At 42.9% G+C, this 12,910-nt stretch overlaps 1 protein-coding gene across 1 annotated transcript in view; it reads right to left on the bottom strand.

The window, feature by feature from the left end:
* Positions 1-5,912, bottom strand: part of Colgalt2 (collagen beta(1-O)galactosyltransferase 2) — a 95,544-nt gene extending 89,632 nt beyond the window's left edge. The window contains exon 1 of the mRNA XM_047521669.1: positions 5,269-5,912. Within this exon, the coding sequence (XP_047377625.1) occupies positions 5,269-5,531 (263 nt within the window). The 5' untranslated portion in view covers positions 5,532-5,912. The remainder of the gene's footprint in view (positions 1-5,268) is intronic.
* Positions 5,913-12,910: the final 6,998 nt, after the last annotated feature.

Genomic DNA, 12,910 nt, shown 5'->3' with positions numbered 1-12,910 from the left:
ATACATATGAAAAGTGCTTTAGTCATTTGCCTCTAACAAGACTTGAGAAATTTCTGTTGCTTTATAGCAGTGACCACAGCCAGTGACCCAATTTATGTCAACCCCTATACTTATCTGTTTCTATGAAATCTACTAAAATAGATCAGAGTTCAGTAACTAGAAAGTGCCTGAGCTAAGTGACAAAATGATCAAGACAGCGGAAAGGAACCAGTGAGTCCCTCCCGTCATTCAAGCAGAAGCGACAGTTCTCATTCGAAAGAAACACTGCTGCTCTTATCTTTCCAAGTTGGGTCAACGGACAGAAGCAAAAACTAGAACTAATCGATCCATTCTTGATCTTAAACAGACCATCTGTATTTAGTCTGTGGCATTAACTGCCTGGGTCACATCCTGGCTCCACCATGCACTAGCCTTGTGACCTTCGACAAGTTATTTATATTCTCTGTGCCTCAGTTTCCTCCTGTGTAAAGGGAGAGAGTAGACTCTCTACCAGCTCCCCCAACTACCACTGGGAGTGAATGAGTTACTGTAACCAAACATTCACAACAGGGCCTCCATAAATGTTAGCTTTCATTATGCTGATAATGAAGAAAATAAATGGACTTTCTTTTCAATGTAATTTTTACTTTATTTTTGATGAACATGTACAAATTGTACATATGGATGCAGTTCAGTGTAGCCCTTCTAAAAACTTCATTTTGAAAGAAAAAAGTAAAGGAGATGAAACAAAACAGAAAATACTGATAGGAAATAGCAACTCTCATTTTATTTAGTAACATTTAGGTCAAAGTCATGGTACACACATCATCTTGTTCACTTGTGACCATAACTCTTTGGGGGTAGTCGCTATTAGGAGTCATTTTTTAGGTGAGGAAGCTGCTTCTTAGAGGTTCACCACTGTGTTCTGATGGCACATTATCTGTGAGCCCTGGTGACCCTGGTGACACGTCCCTTCCTCCATTCTAAGCTATCAGGTCAGACAAAAGGAGAGGAAAGGTGGGAAAGCAGGCTAACAGCAAAAAAGAGACTAGAGAGTCATTGTACTTTTTCAGCCATAAACTGAAACTTATCTTCATACAGATAATATATGACACTTAATGTCAGATCGATGATAAAACATGACATCACTCTTAACCTCTGGTGCTAAAAACTATCATTAATAGTACTGGAACATTTTATAAATATTCTTGCTTATGTGAGCGTGCCTGGTTCAACATTCACCAGACTGCTATTGTTTAGGCAAGAGTGGAGGCAAAATCAAGATAATCCTTGAACAATGCAGAGATAGTGTGCGAAACGTCAGGACCAGTGAACCAGAACAAGGAGAAGCTCATCGTTGTTTGTGTTCATGTCGACAGAATCTCATCACTTAAAAATCCACAAGATGCTTCCCAATTTAGTGAAATACTTTTCAAAACTCGACCAAATGAAATGCCCAGATCATTCTGTGACTACATAGCAGTTACTGCCTTGTGACGGCTCACTCTGTAAATCCAAATGTCTCCCCACAGCAAAGAGCTGGCTCTCCAAATGACAAGCTGAAATGTCTCCTTAGGGCCAACTCTATTTCCTCGTGCCCTGCTCCATTTTTCACTGTTATGGTACGTGGCCCCGCTCCCCTAAATCATAGCTTTCCAGAGTCAGATGAGGTCAGCCTTCCCTCTAAGGCCACTTCTTCATGGCTCCACTGAATTAAAGAGAAGCCACTGAAGTACACTGCCACATGTCACAGTTCCTTGCTGTTCCCTTCATCTCAGCCACAGTGGTGAGTCCCCTTAACTCAGTGCATGTTTTAATTAGTGCACAAGGAACACCTTCCTTAGTTACTTATCACAGGATTGGGATCATTGAAGGAAAATCAAGAGTTTGGTGGGTTTTGAGATTAAACAGGTCAATGTAAAAAGGTTTTTTTGTTTTGTTTTGTTTTTTTGTAAATTTTGGTTTTGGCTGGTAAAAAGTATCTATAAAAATACAAACTGTCCTTTATTCAACCCAATCCCAAAAAAACAGTGCTGAGACAACTACATTCACTCTCCAACAGCAGAATCTTTCAGATCCATTTCCAGGTACTTATCTCACCTGTATGTACAATGTATATGTGATCCAGTTAAGGTAAGAAAAAAAAAAAATCACAACTCAGGGAAGTCTGAACATGATCCATGAGCCAGGTCCCCCTTAATGACACTTCTGTGAAGAAGTCTTAACCCTCAATGATCTAGGGAAGGAGTCTTATCAGATGCTGCTCCCACAAGGAGATGAACAAGAACAATGAATCTGCGCAGAGTGAGTTGCCGAGATAAAATTCAGGGGTAGTGGGCACCCAGGCTCTGTGCTCAGCAGAGTTCTCTTTGTAAAGTTCTCTGTAGCTATTTTTGACATTGGCATGTGCTGGCTTTGCAGAATGGGTAGTCAGCTTGGCATCTCAGAACACTGAATAGATTTCGGTTTTAAGAAAGTCAGTTTGGCATCTCAGAACATTGAATAGATCTCGGGTTTAAGAAACTTGAGACAGGCATCTGGCAGAAGCCCTTAAAGCTGTAACATCTTAAATGGAGGCATCACCTGCCCTTGAAAGGTTAGCATTCCATAACCTCCCCAGCCAAACACTCTTCTAGTGCAGTCAGAAGTCAGCATTCCCAGAGAGAGGCTGTGGTAGAACACAGTGAGTCTGGAGACTCATAGTAATCAGATCTGCCACCAGCTTCAACTCCCCAGTGGAAGCTCTGGTTAATGGCCCCAGTGCCTTTTTCTGTCTTGCTCCCTCTTCCTGGAATGCTCCTTCTTTTCCAGGTCTTAGCTGATTCCTATTCATTCTTTAAAACTCTTTTTGAACTAAGTATCAACTACTCTCAAGGGCCTCCATGATCACACAAGTGCTCCAGTCTGGTTTAGAAATCCTTTGGTTTCCCCCAAATGCTGAAATACCATTCAGATCACCTTACACTGCCCTACTGGGAGCCATATTTATCTGTAAGGAGCCACATTTTGTTCAACTTTTTGTTTCCATACATAGTTGAATGAGTACTTTCAGGTCTAGAAGGGATTAAAAACTGGCACTTTTGTTGCTATTACCTAATAAATTATAAAGGGTTTCTAAGATAGAACCAAGAGTTTTCAAAGATCTCTTTGGTGACTAATGGATTAACTAAGGGATTGACGAAGGGATTGAATTTCCAGGCCTCAGACTTCTTCCTCAACTTTTGAACACCGGCCACAGTGACAAGCACCATGAATGAGGATAAAGGAAAACAAGTCCCAAAAGCTTTTCTACATGGAACCGGAATAACACCCATGTAAATAGAACCAATGTCATACACCCTGGCCTACCCAGGAATTTAGGATACACATTCATCCCTAGCTCATTCCAATCATATAAAATCTGTGGAATTCAAGAGCCAGATAGAATTTCTGAAGTCATTTGTTCATATTTCCTCATTTCACTGATGTGGAGACTGATGCCCACAGATTCCACAAAACCTGCCCCAAAGTACATACGAAGCTAGTGACAAACCACTTGTCTCCTCCTTTGTAATTCACAGGTTAGAATGTTCTGCTTGTATCATACTCCCTCCATGCCCACATCTTTAGGGCAGTCTTTAGGGATTAAGCTTGGAGTCACATTTCACTTTTGCCATTTATCAATTCTGTAACATAAAGTGAATTACTGAACTGATGCAAGTCCCAGGGTCTTCTTTTATACAATAAAGATCATAATATTCCTCTTAAAAGTTTGCTGTGTGAAAAAAAAGAGGAAACATTTGTAAATTGGATGGCACACCTGTGCCTGGTACCTGCCTCCCTGCCAACTTCTTATAGTAAGTACTGTAAGGTTTGAAAAACTAAATAGTGCACAAAAACCAAGAGCATACTGTAAAACATCTTTTGCAAACAACAACAACAGCACGTAATGGGAGAACTGACATTTTTAAAATTTTTCTTCTGGTATGGAGATGGTTAAAAAAAATCCTTCTGTAAAACCTGGCTGTACCAGCGCTCGCTCGGGTTTCCCACATAATGTGCCCTTCTCCGTGGAGGCGGTCACGTATGGCGGGTATACAGTAATGCCGTGCACAGCACAGTGCCGCACTGTATGGCTGTTTGCTTTCTCACCTCTGCACCTCTCCCACCAGGTACCTACCCTTAGGCTGCCAATTTCAGCTGCTGCCTTTCTCCTCTTTTCCTGCGCACTGACACTTTAGGCATGTGTCTTTTCTGAAGTCAGCTCCTTTTATGGACAAAGAATTAAAACCTTACCAGAGTGACCGAGGCTCTGTCAACCTCAGGGACCTGGGTTTTGTCTGCGTACCTGACCACATGTCTCTCCTGGCCAGGGTCCACTTCCTTCTCCACCTGCCTCTTACAGCCTATCTGCCTAACTTCTTGCCGTCTGATACTTGGGTTTATAAACGATGTGAAACCCGATTGAGTTCTACAGGTGGATCAGGCAGCTACTCCTACTGATGCTCTGTCCCTCTCCGCAAAAAACCCAAGGACCAGGACCAGGGGTGTTTCATATGGTGATAACATTTGGCTGTTTCTCTTCCCGAAGGCGGCTCCATAGCGTTCCAGGACCCAGTACCCCCAGGCTCGGTTGTCATTTACTGCGGTGGGGACTGCGCCCCAGGAGGACGCACAAATAGGTGCATCCTGGAGCGCTTGGAGAAGACCCGGCCCACCGCAGTGTGGCTGGGGCACGCCTAATCTTGATCCCTGGATCAGATCCTCAACCTACCCTGGCCCCGGAGGAGAACCAGAAGCTACTTTTCCAGTCTCTGAAGCGGCGGCAGAAGCCCGGCACCAAGAAGTCAGAGCGGCGCGCTGTCTGCCACCCCAGCCAGAGCGGACCACCCTTGTCAACAGAAGTTATGTTCCATAGCTCCTGTCTGGAGGGACCGCGACGAGTACTCAATCCCCTCATCCAGGGCTAGGGGTCTGAAGAAAACTCCCAGAATTGAAAGGGAGGGAGTTGAAAGTCTTCCTGGGGTGGGGGGGTCTCCCCAGTTCCCTTGTGGCGGAAGGGGCGATGAGGGGGGCGAGGTCACCCTGTTGATACATCACCCATAATCTCTCCAGCTGGCCGGTTATCCCTAGCACCCCTAGACCTGCGCGTCCTTCCTCAGCGCCACCTCGCGATCCCAAGGACCCCGCAGACCGCGCGGGGTGTGCGCCCAGGCGTCCAGCGTGCCCTCGCCCGGGTGTGGGGCACAGTCCCTGCTCCGCAGCCGCTCCCGCCACCCGCCGTGGCCGCCGGTGGCCGTGCCCGCTCACCATATGGCCATCCTGCTCTTGGGGTAATCCAGCCGCTCCAGGCAGCCGAGGAAGTGAGGCAGCGTGTGCGCAGCGTTGCGGGCGAGGATGGCCACGAGCACCGTGGGTTTCTGCAGGGGCGACTCTGGGAAAACCAGCGCCTCTTCTTCATCATCCGCCGGGTCCGGCTCGGCGGCAAACCGCGCTCGGCAGCCGCCGCGGAGCAGGGTCAAGGACAGGAGCAGCAGCGACCAGGCGAGGGTGGCGGCGGGGCGCGCAGCCATGTTCCGGACTGGGGCCGGCGGCGGGCAGGTCCTGCCGCGAGCGCCGAGCCCGGCTGCCCGAGGGCGCCAGAGGCGGCCGGGAGGGGAGGCGGCGGCTCTCGGGGAGCGAGGAGGCTGCCAGCGGCGGCCGGGGGATGCGGCTGGCCCAGGCCGGCCGGCGCGCGCTCGCTGGCACCGACTCCGGCAGCTCCCAGGACCCTCCCGCCGCCGCCGCCGCCGCCGCCGCCGCAGCCCAGGCCCTGACGCCGGTGCGCACCGCGTACCTGCCCCGCCAGCGCTCGCCTGCGGCTCAAGCTAGCAGACGGTGGTGGCGTGGGGCTGTTTGTCTGGAGTCCTGCGGAAAGTTCCTCTCGTCCAGGCTCAGTCGGTACAGATGAGGTCTGTGGCTTCCCCCCAAGCTGCGAGGTGTGGCCGTGTCTGCCAATGGGCGTGTGTGTAAGTGTGTGAGAGTGTGTGTGTGTGTGTGTGTGTGTGTGTACACATAACGGTACAACCCAAGAAAATTTATTCTGCTTCTGCAAACCGCAGTCTGAAGTCCTTCACAGTGATGCAATGTATCCAGTTTTTCATAATGCACCTATTGACAAATGAGTCCAATTCTGAAATGGAAAGTCACCCCAACTATTCACGACTATGATAAACAATTTTTAAACTACCGCAAAGGCAGAATGTTTGCATTTCCTTAAGACACCTGACTTCTCCTGAAATTTATTCTTGACTAAGTAAACACCCAGTAACACCAAATTTGAAGACGTGGAGAATTACCCGAGGAGTCCGAGTAGACCCCTAAAAATAAAAAGAAACTCCTTACAAGACAGTTTTCTGAAGCCGAGCTCCAAGTGAGGATGGGTGGGAAAGATGCGACTCATTTAGATATTTTCTTGTTTGGTAATGGCCCAAACTAACAAAGAATAACAGGGAAAATCCACACATGTTGAAGAGCAGAGAGAAGAAAGATCGCAGGTAGAATTCAATCAGCACTATGAAATTGCTAGGATTCACTCGGAAAGGATATTCACTCGTGAAGATAGCTAAGGGAAGCGAGTATGGAATGTAAAGTTCCTTCTGTGTGCACTCCTGTAGCCTTGGATCCAAATGTGGAGGAGCCCACTAGTCCTCAGCTCTGTCCTATGGTCTATGTACTTTAGTGTCAATCCTCTCAACTCTGTGAAGACTTGGTCACTCTCCTTTGACCTGTTCAGTTCCTGGGAAGACCATGGCTTCCTCCATCCAATTCCCTCAACACCCTTGTCTCTAGCCAACATCCTTCCTGCACCCCATACTTGCAGGTTCCTATTCTCTCCAGGGTGTTTAACCTCAGTTCCCTTTTTACCTTTTCGCCTTCATTTATCTCCACTGTCCACTAAATCTTCAACTGGTGCCTTTCCACCAATTTTTTTCTCTTTCAACCTAAAACCCTTAGTCCCAGTGCTCCTCTTACTCAAAAAACAAAACCCCCAAAACCCCTTTGGCCATCTCCTTGAAAGAGAGATTTACCGTCCTTTCTAACTTCATCTCTCATCCCAACCACCACAGGCAGTATCTCTCCAGCTCTCCTGACTGAGACTGTTCTGGCAGATCCCACGGATGACCTCAGTGTTGGCAAATTCAGTGACTTCTCTCTGATTCTCACTTTCCCTGACCTCTGTTACATAATCTCTTCTCCATGATTTCCTCTGATTCTACTTGTCCACATGCCCCTTCCCTGTGTACCCACTTCCCATGTGCTGATCCTCTGGGCCTTGGGATCTCCTGGGGTAATTTCATTCTCCAAATATATGTCTCCTGCCCTATCCTCATCTCTGATATTCATACTCTTATATCTAACAGCCTAACGACATTGCTTTCCTCCACCATCCTACGGGAACTGTGCTGCTCTTAAGGGACATACAATCTTGTAGAGAAATTTGAGTTAAATATTTCTTGGAAGTGTCACAACAGAAGTATGCACACCTACAGCAGAGGAACAGAGGAAGGCCTGCCTGGTCACTTCTACAGGCAGGGTGGTGATGGAGGAACTAGAAGAAGTATCTCACAGAGATAATTCCATCTTGCTCTCTCTTCTTTCTTTTCTCTTCTTAGCCTATGTCCCATGAGATGTTCAAGACCAGGATTCCCACGCCTTAGAGACACTTGGTTTAATATTCGCCATCTGTTCACGGTACTGCATGTAGGGAGATTAAAGCCAGGAGACCACATTTCTGTCTTATTTTCCTTCTGCTACCTGAAGTCCTCAGATTATCTGAGCTCATTTTTTCAATGGATGAAACACCTTAAACCATACTGTGCTGAGCCCTCTGACCTCTACTGATATTATAATGAAATCAACTCCACAGAGTTCTCCCAAAAGAATCATCATCTGGTCTGTAGAAGAAATCAAACTTTTCCTAGTCATATAAATTGCAAAACAACCATTTAAAACTTTTAGTCAACTTAGAGCGCTAATGTAATCCCTGAGAATATTAAGGGCTCTGCAGGGTGTGTTAACAGAAGAACATTTTAAATATGGAAGTGGGGTGGGGTGGGAAAGGAGGAGGAGAAGCTTAGGAAAAGTTGAGTCCCCATTTTACTCACAGACTTGTTCCATAAATTCTTTAGAAAGCAGTGATATGGACCTTGGATTTTTTGCTCTCACAGAACCAATGCTCTAAGACAGTTAACTTGTAAAACCAAATTAAAATAAAAGCCAACTGTATTTTTAAAATATCCATTGCTTGTGATGCTCTCTCCATGGAAACTGATGGGAAGTGAGGGTTATGCACACATCTTTGTCCCCACTGCCACTGGGATGCTCCAATAATTCCCACATGAAGTTGGAAGACAAAGCACTTTCTCTCATATCCCCTCCTCACACTCTTCCAGCACAGGGAGCTTCCTTTGGGGACCATAACACCTCACGGACTCTCACCCTTAGCATAGTAGTGGCAGGAGCAGAGCCTCTGAGGTGGGCAGAGGGATTCCTATAGGAAAACTTCTCAAGGTTTCAGCAGCTCCAGCAGGAAAGAAGAGGAGGAAATAAAGGCCTTCGTGGCAGCTGTGTCATGTAGAAAGAGCAACAGATGCTTGAATTGAATTTCCATCTCATTTGTGTCAGTTATTTTCTTTGTGACCTTGGAGAGTGGAAGAACTCTCTGAAAATCAATTTCTGCATGTTTAAAAAAAGAAAGTGAAGACTTGCCTCATTTTTTCATTCAACAAACATTTATAAAATTATTTAACATCACTCATTTGGGTTTTGAGCATTTGAATCCCCTCGGGGGTGGGAGAGGAAGAAAAGATTCCTTGCCTCCATATAGTCCTGCTGGGCTGCAGCTCGCAGAGAGAAGCTTGAGGCCAAGTCATCCAGTTTTGTCCACCATATCTTCCTTTTACTACCTGGCTTGTTTTATCCCCCTGCCTTATCCACTTGCCTTGTCACTTGAACTGACAAGTATGCCAATTTCAACATACTTCCTTGAGAAAAGAATCTTGGGCAATATCTTCTGTCATTCCTACATTTTCAAATTGATCAGATCAGATTTCATAATTTTAACACCTAAACCGAGATGCCCTCTAAGAAGTCTTGATGGCAGAGATTGACTGAATGGGATCCTCATTTGGATCATGGAACACTTTGATGACAAATCAAGTTCCATGGATTTCTGGTGGGTTGGAGGACTTTGGGTCCTAAAATGGGAAAGGAAATGAGGGAGGAAGAGCAGTTACTGAGTTGCGAAGAGTTCAAGTTAAACTGTCTCAAAGTTTTGTCTCTGAAAAATGAGTGTGTCTGAGAGAAAGGACAGAGGGCAGAGGGGGGACAGAGGTTGAATTCCAAGTAAGTGGAACTGCACAGCAAGGAATGAAACAGCACAGCATGTCTGAGAAACTGCACTGGAGGTATGGAGCATGGCTGGAGAGTAGCATGGGAAGCAGAAGGAAAGCTGGAAAGTGATATGGCTTATAAAATTTAATATATAATTATTTCTTAAAATGGGCAAAGGGTTTGAATACATCTTTCTCCAAAGAAGATACATAAAAGACTCTAGTAATCATAAGGGAAATGCAAATCAAAACTACAATAACACTCCATACCCGCTAGGATGGCTACTATCAAAAAATAGGAAATAGCAAGCATTGGAGAGGATGTAGAAAAACTGGAACCCTTTTGCACTGGTGGTAGGAATGTTAAAAGCTACAGCTGCTATGGAAAATAGCATGACAGTTTCTCAAGAAATTAAAAATAGAATTAACCATATGATCCAACAATTCCAATTTCCCTTCTGAGCATATAACCAAAAGAATTGAAATCAAGGTCTCAAAGAGATATTTGTACACCTATGTTCATAGCAGCATTATTTAGAATAGCTAAGAGGTAGAAGCCATCCAAGTCTCCAATGACTGATGAATGAATAAGCAACTTATGTATATGCCCACAATGAAATATTATGAAGGAAGGAAATTGTGACATAAGCTACAACATGTCAATCTGAAGGATATTAGATTAAGTGAAATAAGTAAGCTTATCACAAAAAGACATATACTGTATGATTCCACATACATGTGGAACAAAGAGTAGGACAAATCATAGAGACAGAGATTAGAATAGTGGTTGCCAGGGGCCGGGGTAGGGGAAATAGGGAGTTACTGTTTAGGAAATATGAAGCTTTAGTTTTACAAGATGAAAAGTGTTTTAGAGATGGACATTGGTGATAGCTGCACAATATATGAATATATTAACACTACTGAACTATACATTTAAAAATGGTCAAGATGTAAATTCCATTATATGTATTTTATCACAATAAAATAATTGGAAAAAATCAATCAACACAATTTGCTGTATTGGTAAACTTAAACACATGATTATCTCAAGAGAAGCAGAAAAAGCATTTTACAAACCCAACATAACAATCCTCATTGAAACTCTTGTATATACACAGAATTACAAGGGACCATTCTTAACCTGAAAAGGACATCTGCAGAAAGCCTACGGCTAACATCATACTTAATGGTGAAAGACAGAAAGCGTTGCCCTTAAGATCAGGGACAACAAGAATGTCAGATCTCATCACTTCTGCTCCATGTTGTACTGGAGGATTTGAACAAGGAAGGAAGAAAGGAAAGGTAGAAGGAAGAAATGAAGGAAGGAAGGGAAGGAAGGAATGGAAAGAGGAGGAAGGACTTGAAAGGAGCAGGGAGGGGCATTTAAAACCAGGTTAATATCCTGTAAGAGGTATTTTAACATGCATATGGAGGGTTGAATTTGTCCTCCTAGGCCAAAGGCTTTAAAATTCAATGATTTGTTAAAATCTATTTTACTAGAGAAATTTTTTAAATGTTGGAAATGGAAAAAAAGAAAGAAAGAAAAAGTTCCTATAATCCACTACCCTGCCACAATCACTATTAAGACTCTGGAGTAATTTTAATATGGTATTTTCAATTTGCAAATTTTCAGTGTAGATTCCTGCTCTGTCTTCAGTAAGCCATGTTGATAGCAGATGTTGAATAAATAGCTAGAGACAGAGATGGGATTTTTTTGAAACTTGAATTGCTTTTATTGCCTTTTCATATCATCAAAGCTAGTTACATGAATACAACTCCTAAGGTTTTTGTTGTTGCTTTGTTTAAAGTGTAAGCAGCCCTTTAAAAATTAAATATACTGTATGGAGATTTTGTAAATGGGGAATTCAGGTTGCACTCTTAAATTTATGGGGAGTAAAGAATAACATCTGGATTATTCTAAATTTCTTTCTACCTGATGGAGACCCCTCATATATGCTCCTGCATATGAATAGCAAAATATCAAAACTTTCTAAAGATTTAATTAGAAGAATTAATATCTCACCCATTTTTGAAACACAAAGAATGGGAAATTTCATGGTTTGTGTTTAAAAAAGGAAGATATATATGTAAACAACTAATGAATGAAAAGCTGATCTAGAATGCTAGCCTACATTTCTTAGTTTGAGATCATTGTCTTATACAATACTATGAAAAAGCTTTTTCTTCTTGTTCCTTTTTTAAAAACACATTAAAGATCTGCATCACAATTCAATGTTTTCTTTTCCTCTTGAGACTCTAACTGAATTAATACATTTCTGCCTAGATACTGCAGATTTTTTTTTTGTAGGAATAAATGGTCTGACTCAGGATATCAAGTTGGGAAATCAGTACAGCAAGTGCCAGATTACACAGAATTTGATTAAATGCAATATACTCTGGAGGGAACTTTATTTGTTGTTACTTACCTAGTTTTTTTTCTAACCACTTTGTTTCTCTAATAGAGTGAACTATTGAAGCATTTACAAAAGGAGAGTTCCCTCATTCTATCAGAAGCTGAAATTTTACCCTGTTCTCAGATTTCACTCTAGAGTGAAACCATAGCCATTTGATTCTGTACTTTAAACACCTGGTTGTCTAAGTGTCCCCAAATGCTTTGTGTTCACTTATAGCCATTTTCAATCAGCAAGGCCTATTTAAAATTTTCATTGCTTAATCTGGAAGTTAAGGGACACTCCATTTTCATTCTTCAACTCTTTAAATGACAATGATATTAAAAGTCAGAAGCATTTAATACCTTTAAATACTTGAATATATCATATTTTTCTAAGCAATAATACTTAGTCTATATGATAAAGGATGGTACTTATTTGTAGCTTTTTCAGTTTATGGTTCTTTCTTTATTCTTCTGCCTCTCCCCAAACCCCAGCCCTTTTTCATCTTAAACTTAAGCTGGAAATCTTTCCTTCAAGATGTCTGAGCCTTATTCACACAGGATCTGATTCCATTAGATCTCATTACTGATTTATAAAATTTCCCCTTTACTCAGATTAGCAACAAAATGCACTTGATGCTTCTATAAATACCATCATATCATCAAATCTTTAGGGACCAGAGAGATTTATTTACTTCCAATTATTTGAATCATTGTCAGTGTTGAGTGCTTCAATAAGCCTACCAATGTCAGTGCTATTTGCTTCTTTGGGGTTTAGTAGCTGCTTTGGGTGGCAAAGGTTAATGATTTCATTTAAATGCAACATATTCTAGGGCAGTCTATGAATCTCATCAGTGACTTCTCCTTGTAGGTAATGTGGTATGTTTCTTTTGATGGAGTCAAGGTTTTCTCCCTTTCTTTGACTTTCCTTGGTTTGGAACAGGGCAGGCACCATTGTGTTTATTTTTGTTGGTGTTCATTCAGCATCTTGTACTGGCAATTTTTTGTCTTATCAAATTTAGGAAACACTTGGCCATTATTTCTTCATATTTTTTCTGCCCCACTTTTTTCTCTTGTTGTTGTTCCATTTACATGTATGCTGAATTGTTTAATATTATGTTAGCTAGCCTGAGTCCTTGTTCATTTTTAAAAACCAATTTTCTCTTTGGTTCCCCACCACATGATT

The sequence above is a fragment of the Sciurus carolinensis genome, chromosome 12 (genome assembly GCF_902686445.1).
Source record: "Sciurus carolinensis chromosome 12, mSciCar1.2, whole genome shotgun sequence".
In the NCBI taxonomy this organism is placed as follows: Eukaryota; Metazoa; Chordata; class Mammalia; order Rodentia; family Sciuridae; genus Sciurus; species Sciurus carolinensis.
Note: the sequence above shows the minus strand (reverse complement) of the source record. Positions and strands in the feature narration are given on the sequence as shown.